General features: G+C 40.1%; 1 protein-coding gene across 1 annotated transcript in view; it reads right to left on the reverse strand.

The window, feature by feature from the left end:
• The window catches only part of inpp5b (inositol polyphosphate-5-phosphatase B), a 282881-nt gene that overhangs the window by 103737 nt on the left and 165019 nt on the right, over positions 1 to 14125 (reverse strand). The window contains exon 6 of the mRNA XM_041212440.1: positions 3925 to 4095. Within this exon, the coding sequence (XP_041068374.1) occupies positions 3925 to 4095 (171 nt within the window). The remainder of the gene's footprint in view (positions 1 to 3924; positions 4096 to 14125) is intronic.

Raw genomic sequence — 14125 nt, forward strand, 5'->3', positions numbered from 1 at the left:
GGTCAGGTTCCTCCTTAAACCTTTCTACCTCTCTACCTTGTTTACCTGCTTTAAGACAAGCCTTAAGACCTATCTCTTTTACCAAGCTTTTGGTTTTATGCTCTCACATCAGCTGTGAAGCACCTTGGGATGTTTTATTATGCTAGAGTTGCTACATAAATACAAGTTGTTGTACTTGTATAACATTTTTCAGTATATTATGCAGGATTGAGTGTTCATGCATCCAACAAGTCATTTAGAACAGGTTATCTGCTCAGCACTGGTATCTCCCAAGGTCAATAATGTTTAGACTTCTGGTCATACCTGTATCTTTGGCTCAAGCTGATGCAGATTGTCCAGTGTGTTCAGGCGAGCCAAATCCAGTATACGTAGGAAGAATGTAAAATGGAAATACTCAGCAGGGCAGGCAGCACGTGGAGCAGGCGCAAAAGGCCGAACTCCTGGTCCTAAGTCCGACGCTCTTTAGTTCCTAGCCTGAAATGTTAATTGTTTCTCTCTTCAAAGATGCCATCTGACCTGCAGAGTATTTCCACCATTTTCTGGTATTTTTCCCCCATATTTCCAGCATTCACAGTATCTTGCTTTTGTATCTAGCTAAGTAGAGTGCACTGTAATCACCACTCAAGAGCATTCTTCAGTTTTCCAGTCAATACAATAGCAGTTAGGGAGCATTAATGACCTTAAATGCAAATCCTAATCAGTCATTTATTTCACTACGTCAGTTCAACAATTCATTGTCACATGCAAATTATTAGAAGTTTAGACAGGATGCCAATTATTCTTTTTAAATTGCCTTGTAAATTATACTGCTGAAAACAGTTTACAGACTTTACAAATGCACCCCATACAAAGGTGAACAAGTTCTCAAAATTAAACACAATTTAAGAGAGAAGGGAGTGAACTATTCAAAAAAGTAAAATATTTCTACAGAGATGAACAAACTAAAGAGAGTGCCTTTAATTTCAAACCAAAGCATTCCCAAACCGACTGTGGGGCCTGGTCTGTGCCAAGGCACTGATCTCAGCAATAAAGACACTACCATCAGCTCAGAATCCCTGAAATAGGCAGGGGAGCAAGAGAGAAAACTGCCATGATTCACTTAACGATTCACTCATTGAGCTCTGCTGGAAACTGCATGCATGAATGCCAAATGCAGGCAGCATCCGGCTCAGGTACAAACATGGATGTTTAAAGTAATGCTTTATTTCCAAGGATACTCTGCATATGCAACAACCATTTGCAATGCTAATCAGGTCTGAAAACTTAAAATAACTCACTGGAGGTCTATTCAAAAAACATTTTGTCAATTTAGAGGCGCGAACAAAAAGTCCCAAAACGATTGTAAAGATTAATTCTAGTGAAGGAGGTCATTTAGCCGATCTATCCCACCCTTTTACAGAAACTTATCCCCCATCACAGCATCTAACTACTTCTTTGAATGCTTCAAAAAATATCCTGAAGTTAAGTACGGAAAAGGAATTTCAATCCTAATCATGTTTTATGATTGTGGCGTTACCTACAGATTATGCAACAAAATTGTAAATAAAATTCAACAACTAACAACATAAGGGAGGGTAACAGATTAAAGTAAACTAAGGAGAATTATAAAAAGATTCTTTAACCTAGTTTTGGTTTCTTGTATTTTTCTAGTTGCATTCCACTGTATTGCTAACAAACTTCAGTTACATTTTTAACTACTTTCATTTTAATTCTCTGCCTCTTATCTCGTTTTCTATTATGTTTTCTTCAACCCATGTCTTAACTTGTTTCCTTTTCTAACTCCATTTATTTTGTGCTATCCCTATCATGTTTTACTCAAAGGTTTGAGTGCTTGTCACTTAAACACAGCCTTAACCTCTGCTGCCAGTCTTAAATTTCAGCCATTTCCAGAATAAGTATTCAATGCTAATTTGGGGTACATTCATTGACACAGTAAGCTACCTTTCAACTTTTCTAAACCTGAACTAGACTCTTAAAGGTTATTTCTTCATAGTGTCACAAAGATCATTCAGCTTGCGACTCGGAAAAAAAGATCATATCCATGAAAATATTAGGTTTACCCTTGTTTTTATAAACACAGTATAAGTTGCATAACCAAGGACTGGTGCAGATCAAATGGCTGTGACCACATCTGTATGAAATGGCAAAGCCTATTTGTGTACGCAGTAAAAGCTACATTTGTAATTCATTCCACACAGATACATCATCCTGCCACTGGTCTGGATCCATCCTCCCTTGCTTATTGGGAACAATCAGCTGTACATGAGCACAGAGTCATCTGTTTTTACTATAAAGTAATTGGGGTAGGTCTCTACTTTGTCCAATGGTGTAAAATGGGTGATAGCGAGTCAGCAGCCTGTTTTAAATCTCTGCCTCCAGTGGAAATAAAAAGTGGGAGAGATGTAAAACAGGCTTCTGACTTGCAAGCACACATCTTACACTATCGCACTAAGTCAAGGTCAACCCATTGCATATTACATTTTTTACTCTTTCACAGATTGTGGGCGTCAGTGGTGAGGCCAGCATTTATTGCCCATTCCTAATTGCCCTTGAGAAGGTGGATAAAAGCTATTTGTACTACTCCGGCAAACAGCACCATAATTATTTGCTATTTCTTTCAATTCATTTAGTTTTTGACATAACAGACAAACATAGCCACAATTTGGTAAAAGATGAATTAACAGTTGGAAGCTCTGAAATGGAAACAGTCTTGTATGAAAGGAAAGAATTAACTTTAACAAAACTATCAAGGGAAATTACAAATTACAACAGCAAAACAAAATACATAAAAATTTAAAATTAGACACAGCATCATGAAATCCAGATTTACAACTGGCTAACAGCTTAACAAACAGGAAAAATTCCATTAGCACATTAATTTGTGGTTCAGTTCATTGCTTCACCTCTACCTGAGTGGATAGCTGAAGGGCATCTTCAACTTTCGTTTGAAAATAGGTGGCTTGAATGAGGATTATATAATGCTGTGAATTGACAATGACTGTCTGTGATATCATAATGGTCTCCAGCACATTGCCAAGGAGACAGCAGGGGCCATCCAGTGTGTTGCATGCACAAATTTAGCAATCCTTGCAACGTGATCTTTTTCTTTATTTTAAACCATTGAATCGCAACAATAGCAAGTGCTTAGTTGGCATTGTAGTGCCATGCTGTTCCAATTTCCAGTCCAATAAAGCTGCAGAAGTAGTTAGAATATGGAACTCACAGCCACAAACCATTGTTGAAGTACTTTTAAAAGGGAATTAAGTAATTGGTTTAAGAAAAAAGAAATATTTAAAGAGTATGGCAGAAATGTAGTAGACTGGGATTAAACTGGACAGCTCATGCACCAGAACGGATTTAGTGCGTCGAGTAATCCAATGCTGTGAAGTAACATTCTATGATTCTTTAACACTTCCAGATTCAAGACATCCTCCTTAATCCAAACACAAACTTCCCTCCATGAACCACAGACTAACTGATGTTAACTGCCTGATTGCAAATGTCCCCAATGTTTTTTTTAAACATACAAGGCTACTCATGTCACATTTACATGAAAATGTCTAAAAATTTTACCCATACAAGACTGGACAAAATGTCACTTGCACCAGTGACTGTCATCAATACTGATCACGAGCTCAATTCTGAGCAGCAAAATATCACTGAGCACACAGTTCAATCTTTATCTGTTCTGGGTTAAAAGATCTCAGCAGTGGGGCTGTGTTGGGAAAGCTCCAATCAGCCTTAGAATTTCTGAGTTGGGTAGGGTTAAGTCAGCTAGGTTTTACATTCTTGACTATTATGCAGGAAATATTTGGATATTGGGCAAGACATTGATTAAGCTCAGTGCTGATGCTCCCTTGCAGCTCAAAAACCTGTTGATACTCAGTCTACGCACACAACTGACAAAAAATGCAAGGAATTTACCGCCTATTTTACTGGCCATCTTCTTTCCTTTCTGATCGGATGAGGATGGAGTACAATTTGCATATTTTTCCCCCAGGGATCTGTGCAACTGGAAATCTTTCTTTTGTCTGTACTTTGATAGCCATAGAAATTGAGGTGGGAATCCTCCAGTGACAGGTTGTTTGTGTAATTCTGTAATAATAAACATATATGTAAAACAGTGTACACTTTACAATTGATTTTCAGTCTCCATTGTTAGGCACTTTGCTTTGTAAAACTGAAAAATTTACATTTGGCTTTCAAACATTTTACATGTACACCCCTGCACTGCTCCACCAGTGCTTCGCGAGAATGTGGTGGTTATGTTACTGGCCTGAACTAATGATCTGGAAATGAGAGTTCAAATTCTAGCGCAGCAACTGGGGAATTTAAATTCAGTTAATTAAATAAATCCGCAGTAAAAAAGCCAGTCTCAGTAACAGTGCCCATGAAACTACAGGGTTGTTATAAAAACACATCTGGTTCATTAATGTCCTTTGGGGAAGGAAATCTGCCATCATGTGTGACTCCAGACCCACAGAAATGTGGCTGAGTTTTAACTGCCCTCTAAATTGGTCTAGCAGGGCACTCTGCTGTATTCAAGAAGCTGTTTCATCTCCATAATGCAGGACTCCGAGCTCTATGGGCTGTTCTCAAAGACACACCGAGATAAAAATCAGCCACTGCTGGAAGACCATCAACTCAGTGAAAAATGCTCTTTGGTCTGCCGAAACCTGCTGGTCTTCCAGTGTAAAGCACTGTCAACGGCTAAGTGTTGCAGACTGGCATACTTAAAGGCCCAGGACTACATGCTGAGGGGCACATTAAAGCTGTCGCAAAGGCTCAATAGGGAAAGGCCACTGTCTAAGGCCCTTGCATCATATTATACCGAGGGAGGAGAAACCATGTTAAAAAACCCCTAAGGCTTTATGCACTAGAGAGTTTTGACATGTAATGTAAAAGTATATTATAAACATAATCTGTAATGGCAAGTGCAGTAATGCACTTCATGTATTCCATTGAAAGAAACAGATCTGTATTGCACTTAGTGTATTGTCAAATTTGAACAGTTACATAATGCACTTTGACAAATTTTATGAATAAAGCATATTTTTGGAAAAAAACAAAGGCAGCTCACGACCATCTTTGCACAGGAAATTAGGGATGTGTTTTCACTCATCTAGCAATTCCTCAACTGAAAAATTTAAATTTGGAAAAAAATCTTAACAATGAAAGTTTGTTCATTTTCTAACACCTTCTCAAATGGCCATTTCATGTATAAATACGGCCATTTGTTGCTTCTCAAGCTTGATGTCAAAGTACTACAGTGGCAGAAAATTACACATGACAATGTGGGAGTAATTGATAGCTGGTCCTGCACAGCTGATGGCAATGCCAATTGATAGTAAGCACATATTTTCTTCTCTCTCTCCAAAGGAAATTCTTTTCATTTGCTTTTTGGTGCCGAACGAAATATCGTTAGACAGCGCGATATCATTGTGCGTCATTTTACATGCCGGCATGTCAGGCCTGCCTCCATATGCCGACTGAAAAGCCCTGGCCATAAGATTCTTAGGAGGCTTGACAGGGTAGATGCTGAGAGGTTGTTTCCCCTTGTGGAGAGTCTAGGACCAGAGGGCATAATCTCAGAGTAAGGGGTGCCCACTCAAAACAGAGATGAGAAGGAATTTCTTCTCTCAGAGGGTAGTCAATCTGTGGAATTCTTTACTGCAGAGGGCTGTAGAGGCTGGGTTGTTAAGTATATTCAAGGCTGAGATAGACAGACAGATTTTAATCAGTAAGGGAATCAAGGGTTATGGGGAAAGGCAGGAAAGTGGAGTTGAGGATTATCAGATCAGCCATGATCTCATTGAATGGCGGAGCAGACCCAATGGGCTGAATGGCCTACTTCTGTTCCTGCTTCTTATGGTCTTATGGTCATTGCCTACATACCTGAACATTAAAACTCCTTCCTCCTCTGTTCACTGCATTACTAAATTTGGAGATATGTTGACCTAGTATACCCATGTCACTTTGAAACTATTTCAGTTGTCTAAGATCGAAAATCAGCAGAGACACCATCTGCTGATTGCAGCAAAGATCCATCCCAAAGATAGCCAGTCTTAATGGAATAGTTTCACAGATGCTGGCAGCCTTCTACTTCCTCACACAAGTGGTCACTCTCTGCACGTGGGTCAAGAAAGTGAGCTATTCGACAACTGAGGCAGGAACCATGGCAAACTTTCCCCCTCCTTAGCTCTTGAAAACGGAAGCCAACTGTTAAGGCACATATCAGCTCATTCAACATGGACCTGAGGTTAAGCCTGCAACTTTCCTTACATTTGCAGCTCAGACCACAACAAAGCCACATTAACTCCTAAGATTCATGAGGGAAGCACCATATATAGATTCAAATAATTTTTCTTACTTTAATAAACTGCTGCCTACGAGACAACATATTTTGTTGTCAACTTTCCATCCGTAAGCTTCCCTCAGTTGCTATGAAAAACAGCAAAGACATGTAACCACCATCATCATCCTGGGGTCAACATTCTGGGGGTTACCATTAACCAGAAACTGAACAAGACCAACCATATGTGGCTATAAGAGCAGATCAGAGGTTGAGAATTCTGTGGTGAATAACTCACTTACTGACTTTCCAAAACCACTCCACCATCAACAAGGCAGAAGTCAGGAGTGTGATGGAATACTCTCCACTTGCCTGGATGAGTGAAGCTCCAACAACACTCAAGAAGCTCAATGCCACCCGAGAAAAAGCAGCCCACTTCATTGGTATCCCAACCATCACCTCAAACATGTACTCTCTGTCAATGTATCAGTAATTACATTGTCAAGGTCCAATAACTATCTTCTTGCTGACTGACAATTACATTGCATAGCAATTGTATTGTCAACTGCTCATTAAACAGGTGATGGGCAATGGTTTACCTATAAATGGGTACAATATTTTATCTTTCTTTTTGCAGTATCCCTTTAAGGGGCTGCCTTTTAATTTGTCCCTCATTTTGTTGATTTAGTTTAGTTGGTTAATCAGAAGAGTATCAAAATAGTATAAAACAGGTACAGCTGTAACACTCCAGTGTGGAAGAGACTGGGAGAGTCTGCTACACTGAAGAGTTGTCTTGAGAATAAACCAGCTTGAGGTAAGAGACTCGTTTTGGACTCATTCTTCCACAACAATCACTTATTGTAACACCCTCTCTGCCACCAATGCATTATGGAAGCAATGTGTACCATATACAAGATGCAGTGCAGCAACTTGCCAAAGCTTCAACAGCATCTTCCAAAACCTCTACTGCCTAGAAGTACAAGGGCAGCAGATGCCTGGAATCACCACTACCAGTAAGTGCCCTTCCAAGCCGCACACCATCCTGACTTTGAACGATATCACTGCACCTCCACCGTCACCGGGCCAAAATTCTGAAACTCCCTTCAGCAGCACATGGACTGAAGCAGTTCATGGTTTGCCACTATCTTCTTAAAAGCATTCAGAATGGATAACAAATACTGCTTTGGGATTTTTCTGATCCCAAGAACAAAAAGAAAAGGTATTAATTTCAAACCAGCTAAAAGGATTATATCTGCAGAACAGACAAACTCATCAGCTTGTGTACTCACAAACCCCCCTATGTCTCTGAAGGCAGTGGTAGCACATGTATTGGCAGCTGCCCATGTATTATCACGTGCAAGCTGGAATAAATTACAAGCTATTTGACTATGTTGGGAAACAGGATATCACAACATAGTTTAATACTGTCAACCATTCATGTACGATGACCACATCACAATAGTGATTAGGATCATTTCTTTTCTTCCACAATTCAGTCTAACTCTAGTGCCCTCACACTCCAGCCAAAAATATATATAAGCACCTGAGCAGGGGTCAAACCTGGCTCTTTCCTTATTCACTTGAGCAAGGACCACAACAACCAATGCTTTTACCAGCAAACTTTGGAACACAGGAACAGAAGGCAGCCATTCAGCCCCTCAAACTTGATCTGCCTTTCAATAAGATCATGGCTGATCTGTGACCTAATTCCAAATGCCCACCTTTGTCCTATACCCTTAATACCTCTGGTTAACAAAAATCCAACAATCTCAAATTTAAAAGTAACGCTTGATCGAGCTTCAACTGCCGTTTGTGGCATAGATAGTGGAGAAGGCACTGTACTAATGTACGCAATTGCTTAAGCACTTCTGAGTTACTGACAGCGTCTCTGATGTGTGAATCCATTTCGCTCATACTGTGCCTGACCACAATAAAGAAACAGAATGGATGCATTTGAACAATGAATTTCACTACAAAGCAAACACAAAATGCACAGTGTCCACAGGCAAGTCTTATTGTCAATAGTTTGGCATACAACACATACACTCTTCAAATGTGCAGTGCACATTTCAAATTAGTTAATAGCAATACTCACCATTTGTGGGCTCCTTATACATTTGAGAGTCTTTATATGATCAGAGATCCACAATTTATCAATACTGAGGCAGCAGGGATGTTCCTGTTTGGTTAGTCAGAGGCTCAGAAAAGAATGCACAATTGAGTGAAGCTTTTGAGAGGGGATCATCACTGCTTAATTAAGCAAGGCAATGAGAGAAGTGTCAGCAGTGTGCCACTGACCCTGCAACCTCAAGAGCGGTGAAAAACTAGCTGTGGCAGGCAACTGCATAACCTCACAGCAGCAGAGCTCTCTCCTTTTATGGAGTGGAGGGGGAAGTGCAAACAAACACAATTTCAAATAAAACCAGTTCACAATGAACTCCTGCTATGAATGTGGAGCTGAGTTAGACATTCTAAATTCTATGCTATGTAAAAGAGATTGAATATGCTGTCCCAATCCTGGTCAGTTTACATCTATCACTGGTTTGAATTAAAATGCACAGAACAAGCTATTCCAAAAAATTGGCTATTCTTAAATACAAGACTGTTTTCATAGTAGCTCTTGTTTAAGGTGGATCAAGTATCTGTAAGCTGGGTCTTGGCAAATGCACTGGCAAATTACTACTAAGCCTACTTACTTTGATATGGGACTATCATGGGTAGCCCATGGATCATGGGTACAGAAAGGAGTTTGTGATGTGAATGATGGCAATGGCTTCCCAATAGTTAGTGGACGGAAATTTATGCCCATCCAATATTGGATATTAGGCAAGCAGCATTACAAAGCAGAGACAATGAAGGGGTTGAAAAAAGCGGTGATGAGGTTGAGTTGGGTGTCATCAATGTACATATGCAAAGGCACATTGTATTTCTGGATGTTGCCAAAGGCAGCATGTAGGTGAGAAATGAGAGGAGGCGTAGGGCAGATCCTTGTAGGATTCCAGAGATAACAGCATAGGAGCAGGAAGAGAAGTCATTGCAGATGACAATGGTAAAAGTTTAATTTGTTTCATTTATGCCTTTGTAGCCTCTAGATTCGACTTTTCCAATTAACTCCTCGCTGTTCTATGACATTCTACCATCCATAAACTTGAAGTTATGCAAAATTCTCCTGCCGGAGTCCTTACTTGCTTCAATTCCTGTTCACCTATCATCCCTGTGCTCATTGGCCTACACTAGCTCCCAGTCAAGCAACGCCTCAATTTTAAAATTCTCATCCTCATTTCCTTATCCCTGTAATCTCCTCCAGCTCCATAATCCCCTGAGGTATTTGCACTCCTCCAAGTCTGGCCTCTTGAGCATCTCAGAAACTATTATTCCACTGACCATGCCTTCAGCTGTCAAGGTCCTAAACTCTGAAATTCCCTCCTTAAGCCTCTCCACTTCTCTCTCCTCAAGACGCTCTTTAAAACTTACCTCTTTGACCAACCCTTTAGTCATCTGCCCTAATATCATCTTGTGTGGCTTGGTGTCAAATTTTGCTTCACAACGCTCCTGTGAAAAGACTTGAGATGTCTTATTACGTTATTGATGTTATGTACATACATGCTATAGTCATTTGTTTCAATCATTTCCATTAGGGAATGGGACCTATTGCTCTACCAGGTCTGGCCTACTAATGACTTCAGTTCCATACTACGTGGTTGACAATTAATGTCTTAGCAAGCTACTCAGATTTTAACCATTGCTGAAGATCAACAATATGGGAAACTCCTCCAAGTCACACACCATCCTTACCTGCACTAAGATCAGAAGGTAAGTAGGAATTACATATACTGCTTGAACTTCAACATTCAATTCCCAACCCGTGCTAAGTTACCTTATTTCACTCTAGCAAAATCAAAATTTTGCAAAGCAGGAAAAGTGAAATAAGAACAAAAAATACTGGAAATACTCAGGAGGTCGGGTGGTGTCCAAGGAGATGCGAAAACAGAGTTAACATTTCAGGTCAATGACCTCTCAAAAGACCTTGTAAAAGTTAGAGATGTAACAGGTTTTCAGCAAGCAAAGAAAGCGGGGAAGAAAGCACAAGAAGGACGATCTGTTATATGGTTGAAAGCAAAAGCGATAAGAGACAAGGAATGGCAACACAAGGCAAAAGCGGGTGGCATTGGGACAGGTAATTAAATGAAAGGGAGCTCTATAGGACATGAAAACAACAACAGCAGATCCAGTACCAGCATCTGCTTTCCAAAAAACATGCAACAGTGGTTCTGACCTGAAATTGTTCAACTCAATTTAGTATTCGCTGCTCAAGGTGCAGTCTCCTTTACAATGGGAAGATCAAACACAGACTGAGTAATCACTTTGCTTAACATAAACAGAATTACCTGGAAAAACTCAGCAGGTCTGGCAGCATCGGCGGAGAAGAAAAGAGTTGACGTTTCGAGTCCTCATGACCCTTCAACAAAACTGAGTGAATCTTAGGAAAGGGGTGGTTCTTCTCCGCCGATGCTGCCAGACCTGCTGAGTTTTTCCAGGTAATTCTGTTTTTGTTTTGGATTTCCAGCATCCGCAGTTTTTTGTTTTTATCACTTTGCTTAACATCTCTGTTCAGTGCATCATCATGACCCTGAATTTACAGTCATGTGCCATTTTAGTTCTCCACTGCACTCACATTTTGTCCTCCAAACCTCAATGGAAACACGAGGAGGAGCTCCTCACTCTTGGATTGGACACTTTATAGCGTTCAACATTTGAGTTTAACATTTTCAGATCATAACCACTGCTCCCATTTTTTCCAGACAGTAGGTGCTGGTAATAGATCTACTCTTGCCATTTACAGTTTCTCTAGATCAATCTTTTATTTCTTTACATGTCCCATTACCATTTCCTTTAGCCTTGCATCATCAACATCATCCCTTTTGTCATTTAACCATTTCTCCCATTCATCCGATCACAGGCCTTTCCTTTTTTTCTTTCCTCTCTTTCCCTGTTTCTATGCTTTTCTACTTGTTTAAAAGTGATTACATCTTTAACTTTTTCTAGTTCTGACAAAGATCATTGCCTGAAACATTAACTGTCTCTCTCTGTCCTGCCACCATTTCCACCATGTTGTGTTATTATTTCAGTCGAGTAGTAGTTGTGTTACAACTCAGTGTGAATTTTAGGCAAATTTAGTTATCAAATGAATGCTCTATGAGGTGTGGCTGCAGTTATAGCTACTGACGTGATCCGTATTTAAATTAGGTCTACATCCGTGTCTCTAGCAGGGAACCGAAAAGATGCTCTCTGCAACCGACCAATTTATTTTAAAAATGCGAGCACTTTGCACTGATTCCCGGGATGAAGGATTGTAGCTATAATAGATTGAAAAGGTTGGGACTGTTTCCCTTGAAGAAAAGAAGGCTGAGAGGAGACTTGATATGGAGTTATTCAAGATCCTGAGGGGTATGGACAAGATAAATAGTGAGAAACTCTTCCCGCTGAAGAGAACATCAAGAACTAGAGGGCACAGGTTCAAAATAATGGACACAAGGAGTAAATGTGATGGGAGGAAAAATTTTTTCACCCAGAGGGTTGTTGGAGTCTGGAACAAATTTCCTGAGAGGGTGGTGGAGGCAGGTTCGATCGAGGTATTCAAAAGAGAATTGGATTGCTACCTGAAAAAAGAGAATGTGCAAGGTTACGGGGATAAGACAGGGGAGTGGGACTAGGTGGAATGTTCTTTCAGGGAGCCAGTGCAGACTTGGTGCGCCAAATGGCCTCCTTCTGCACTGTAAAGATACTGTGATACTGTGCACACACATTCCCTCAAGTCTGCAATGAGCCATTCACTGAATGGTAGCATTAGATACAGAGTTCCTTTGATAAATGCTTAATTGCATTGCTTATGCACACAGAAACTCAAGGCCAACAGCTGAGCTAAAATTAGGTCTACAAACCAACAAAATGAATACCCAAAATACAAAGGGAAAAAGTGTTCAGAAAAGTTCAGACGATTTGAATGCCTCTTCCCTGCAACACACTAATTACAGTTTGTTTTATTTTCTCAATCCCCTCCATTCCACAGCTACTGTTAAGTCTTTCGGTATCTTACTCATTGTGTGAGAAACTGTTTCCTCGTGAACTGAAAATTTAGTTAAATATAACTCCACTCCTTGGAGAGCTTCCAGAACCAGAAATTCCTTTGAGTTTACTGCATTGAAGGAGGAGTTATAAACTCAAAATAAAATACAAATTTCATGACACTCCTTAAGACTGTACCAATGAGAATTGTGCAACATTAAACATATTACATTTTCAGTAGCAGTGAAGAAAGCAGGACTATCTCAGGCACCATGTTGAGCTATTAAAATATTTGCTAAGAATATATAATTACATTTCCAACATGACAATCAAACTGAAATAATGCTTCAAGCACCAGATGTTAACTAACAGTATTTTATAATTGTGCAGACTTTTTTTTTTACAATTAAGTGAAATTTCCACATGTGAATTACACCTTTACATCTAAATTTCACAAATGCCTGGTTCAGGAATGTCAGTGGGTGTACATCCAAGTGGCTATGGTTGAGAAGCTTGTAGCTCTGACTCTCCAGTTTCTGCATCATGCACGTGTGCAATGGATCTCTGCTTTTCATACCAAACTGGAAAAGCAAAGTGTTCCTTTCAAGGGATGGGGTTTATTGCCCATTCCTAATTGCCCTAGAGGGTGGTGGATGAGCTCCATTCTTGAACCGCTTGTGTGGTAAAAGGTATACTCACAGTGGTGTTAGAAAGAGAATTCCATGATTTTGAACCAGTGACAGTGAAGCAACAGCTGTATATAGTTCCAAATGAGGATAGTGAGGCTTGGGGAAGAACTTAGAAATACTAGTTTTCTCATCCATCAGCTGCCTTGTTCTAGGTGGTAGAGGTTGCAGGTTTGGAAAATGCTGTCAAAGGAGCCTTGGTGAGCTGCTGCAGTACATCTTGTGGATGGTACATAGAGCAGCCACAGTGCGCCTGTGTAGAGGGAATTAATGCTTAAGGTTGTGGATAGGATACTGATCCACTGGGTTGCTTTGGCCTGGATGGCATTGAGCTTCTTGCGTGTTATTGTGGCTGCACCCATCCAAGTATGTGACTCATGCACTTCACCCCAAACACTTAAAATTAATTTTCCATAATGAATATATCAGAATAAGAGGGAAGTAAGAGGAGTTTCTAGGTAACAGATTGATTTTTGTTGCTGTGCATAAATACATTTTCTCCTTTTTTGAAGGTGGCAATTCTTGGTGGGCAGCAATTCCTCAGATGCTGAAAGCTCTTTAGTATTTGCCCAGGGGCCTTTCTGCATACCGAAGTCTAGCCAGTAGGCTACATAAACAAAATCCAATCCTATTCACCCTAATGTTCACCCTTTCATATTTTTAAGTATCAAGAATGGCCAAGGAACAAGGCTAACTGTGGCATCCAAATGTGACTCTAATTGAGACTGACCACAAATTAGAAATTGAATATGGGGCCTTTTGGTCCATCTGTCAATAAATATGTTAACTTCACTAAGTGTCATGATAATATGGTGCCACCATTCTATTGGAGTACTGTACTAGCTTCAGCTTCATACTAGAGCCACAATAGCAAGAGTTCTCAGAAGAAAGGACCTCTATTCAGGTAGGTATGACCAAAGAGGTTTGTCATGGTGATTATGGATTGGAAGCATTATACCTTGAACCTGATGCCAAATTTTAGCTAATAACCTACAAAACCTGGCAAGGTTCCAAAAACAACACAACCTGATGCGTAACCAACCAACAAAGCACGAGAGCATAGCTGCCAATTCAACTAATG

This window comes from Carcharodon carcharias, chromosome 19, assembly GCF_017639515.1.
Source record: "Carcharodon carcharias isolate sCarCar2 chromosome 19, sCarCar2.pri, whole genome shotgun sequence".
Taxonomy (NCBI): Eukaryota; Metazoa; Chordata; class Chondrichthyes; order Lamniformes; family Lamnidae; genus Carcharodon; species Carcharodon carcharias.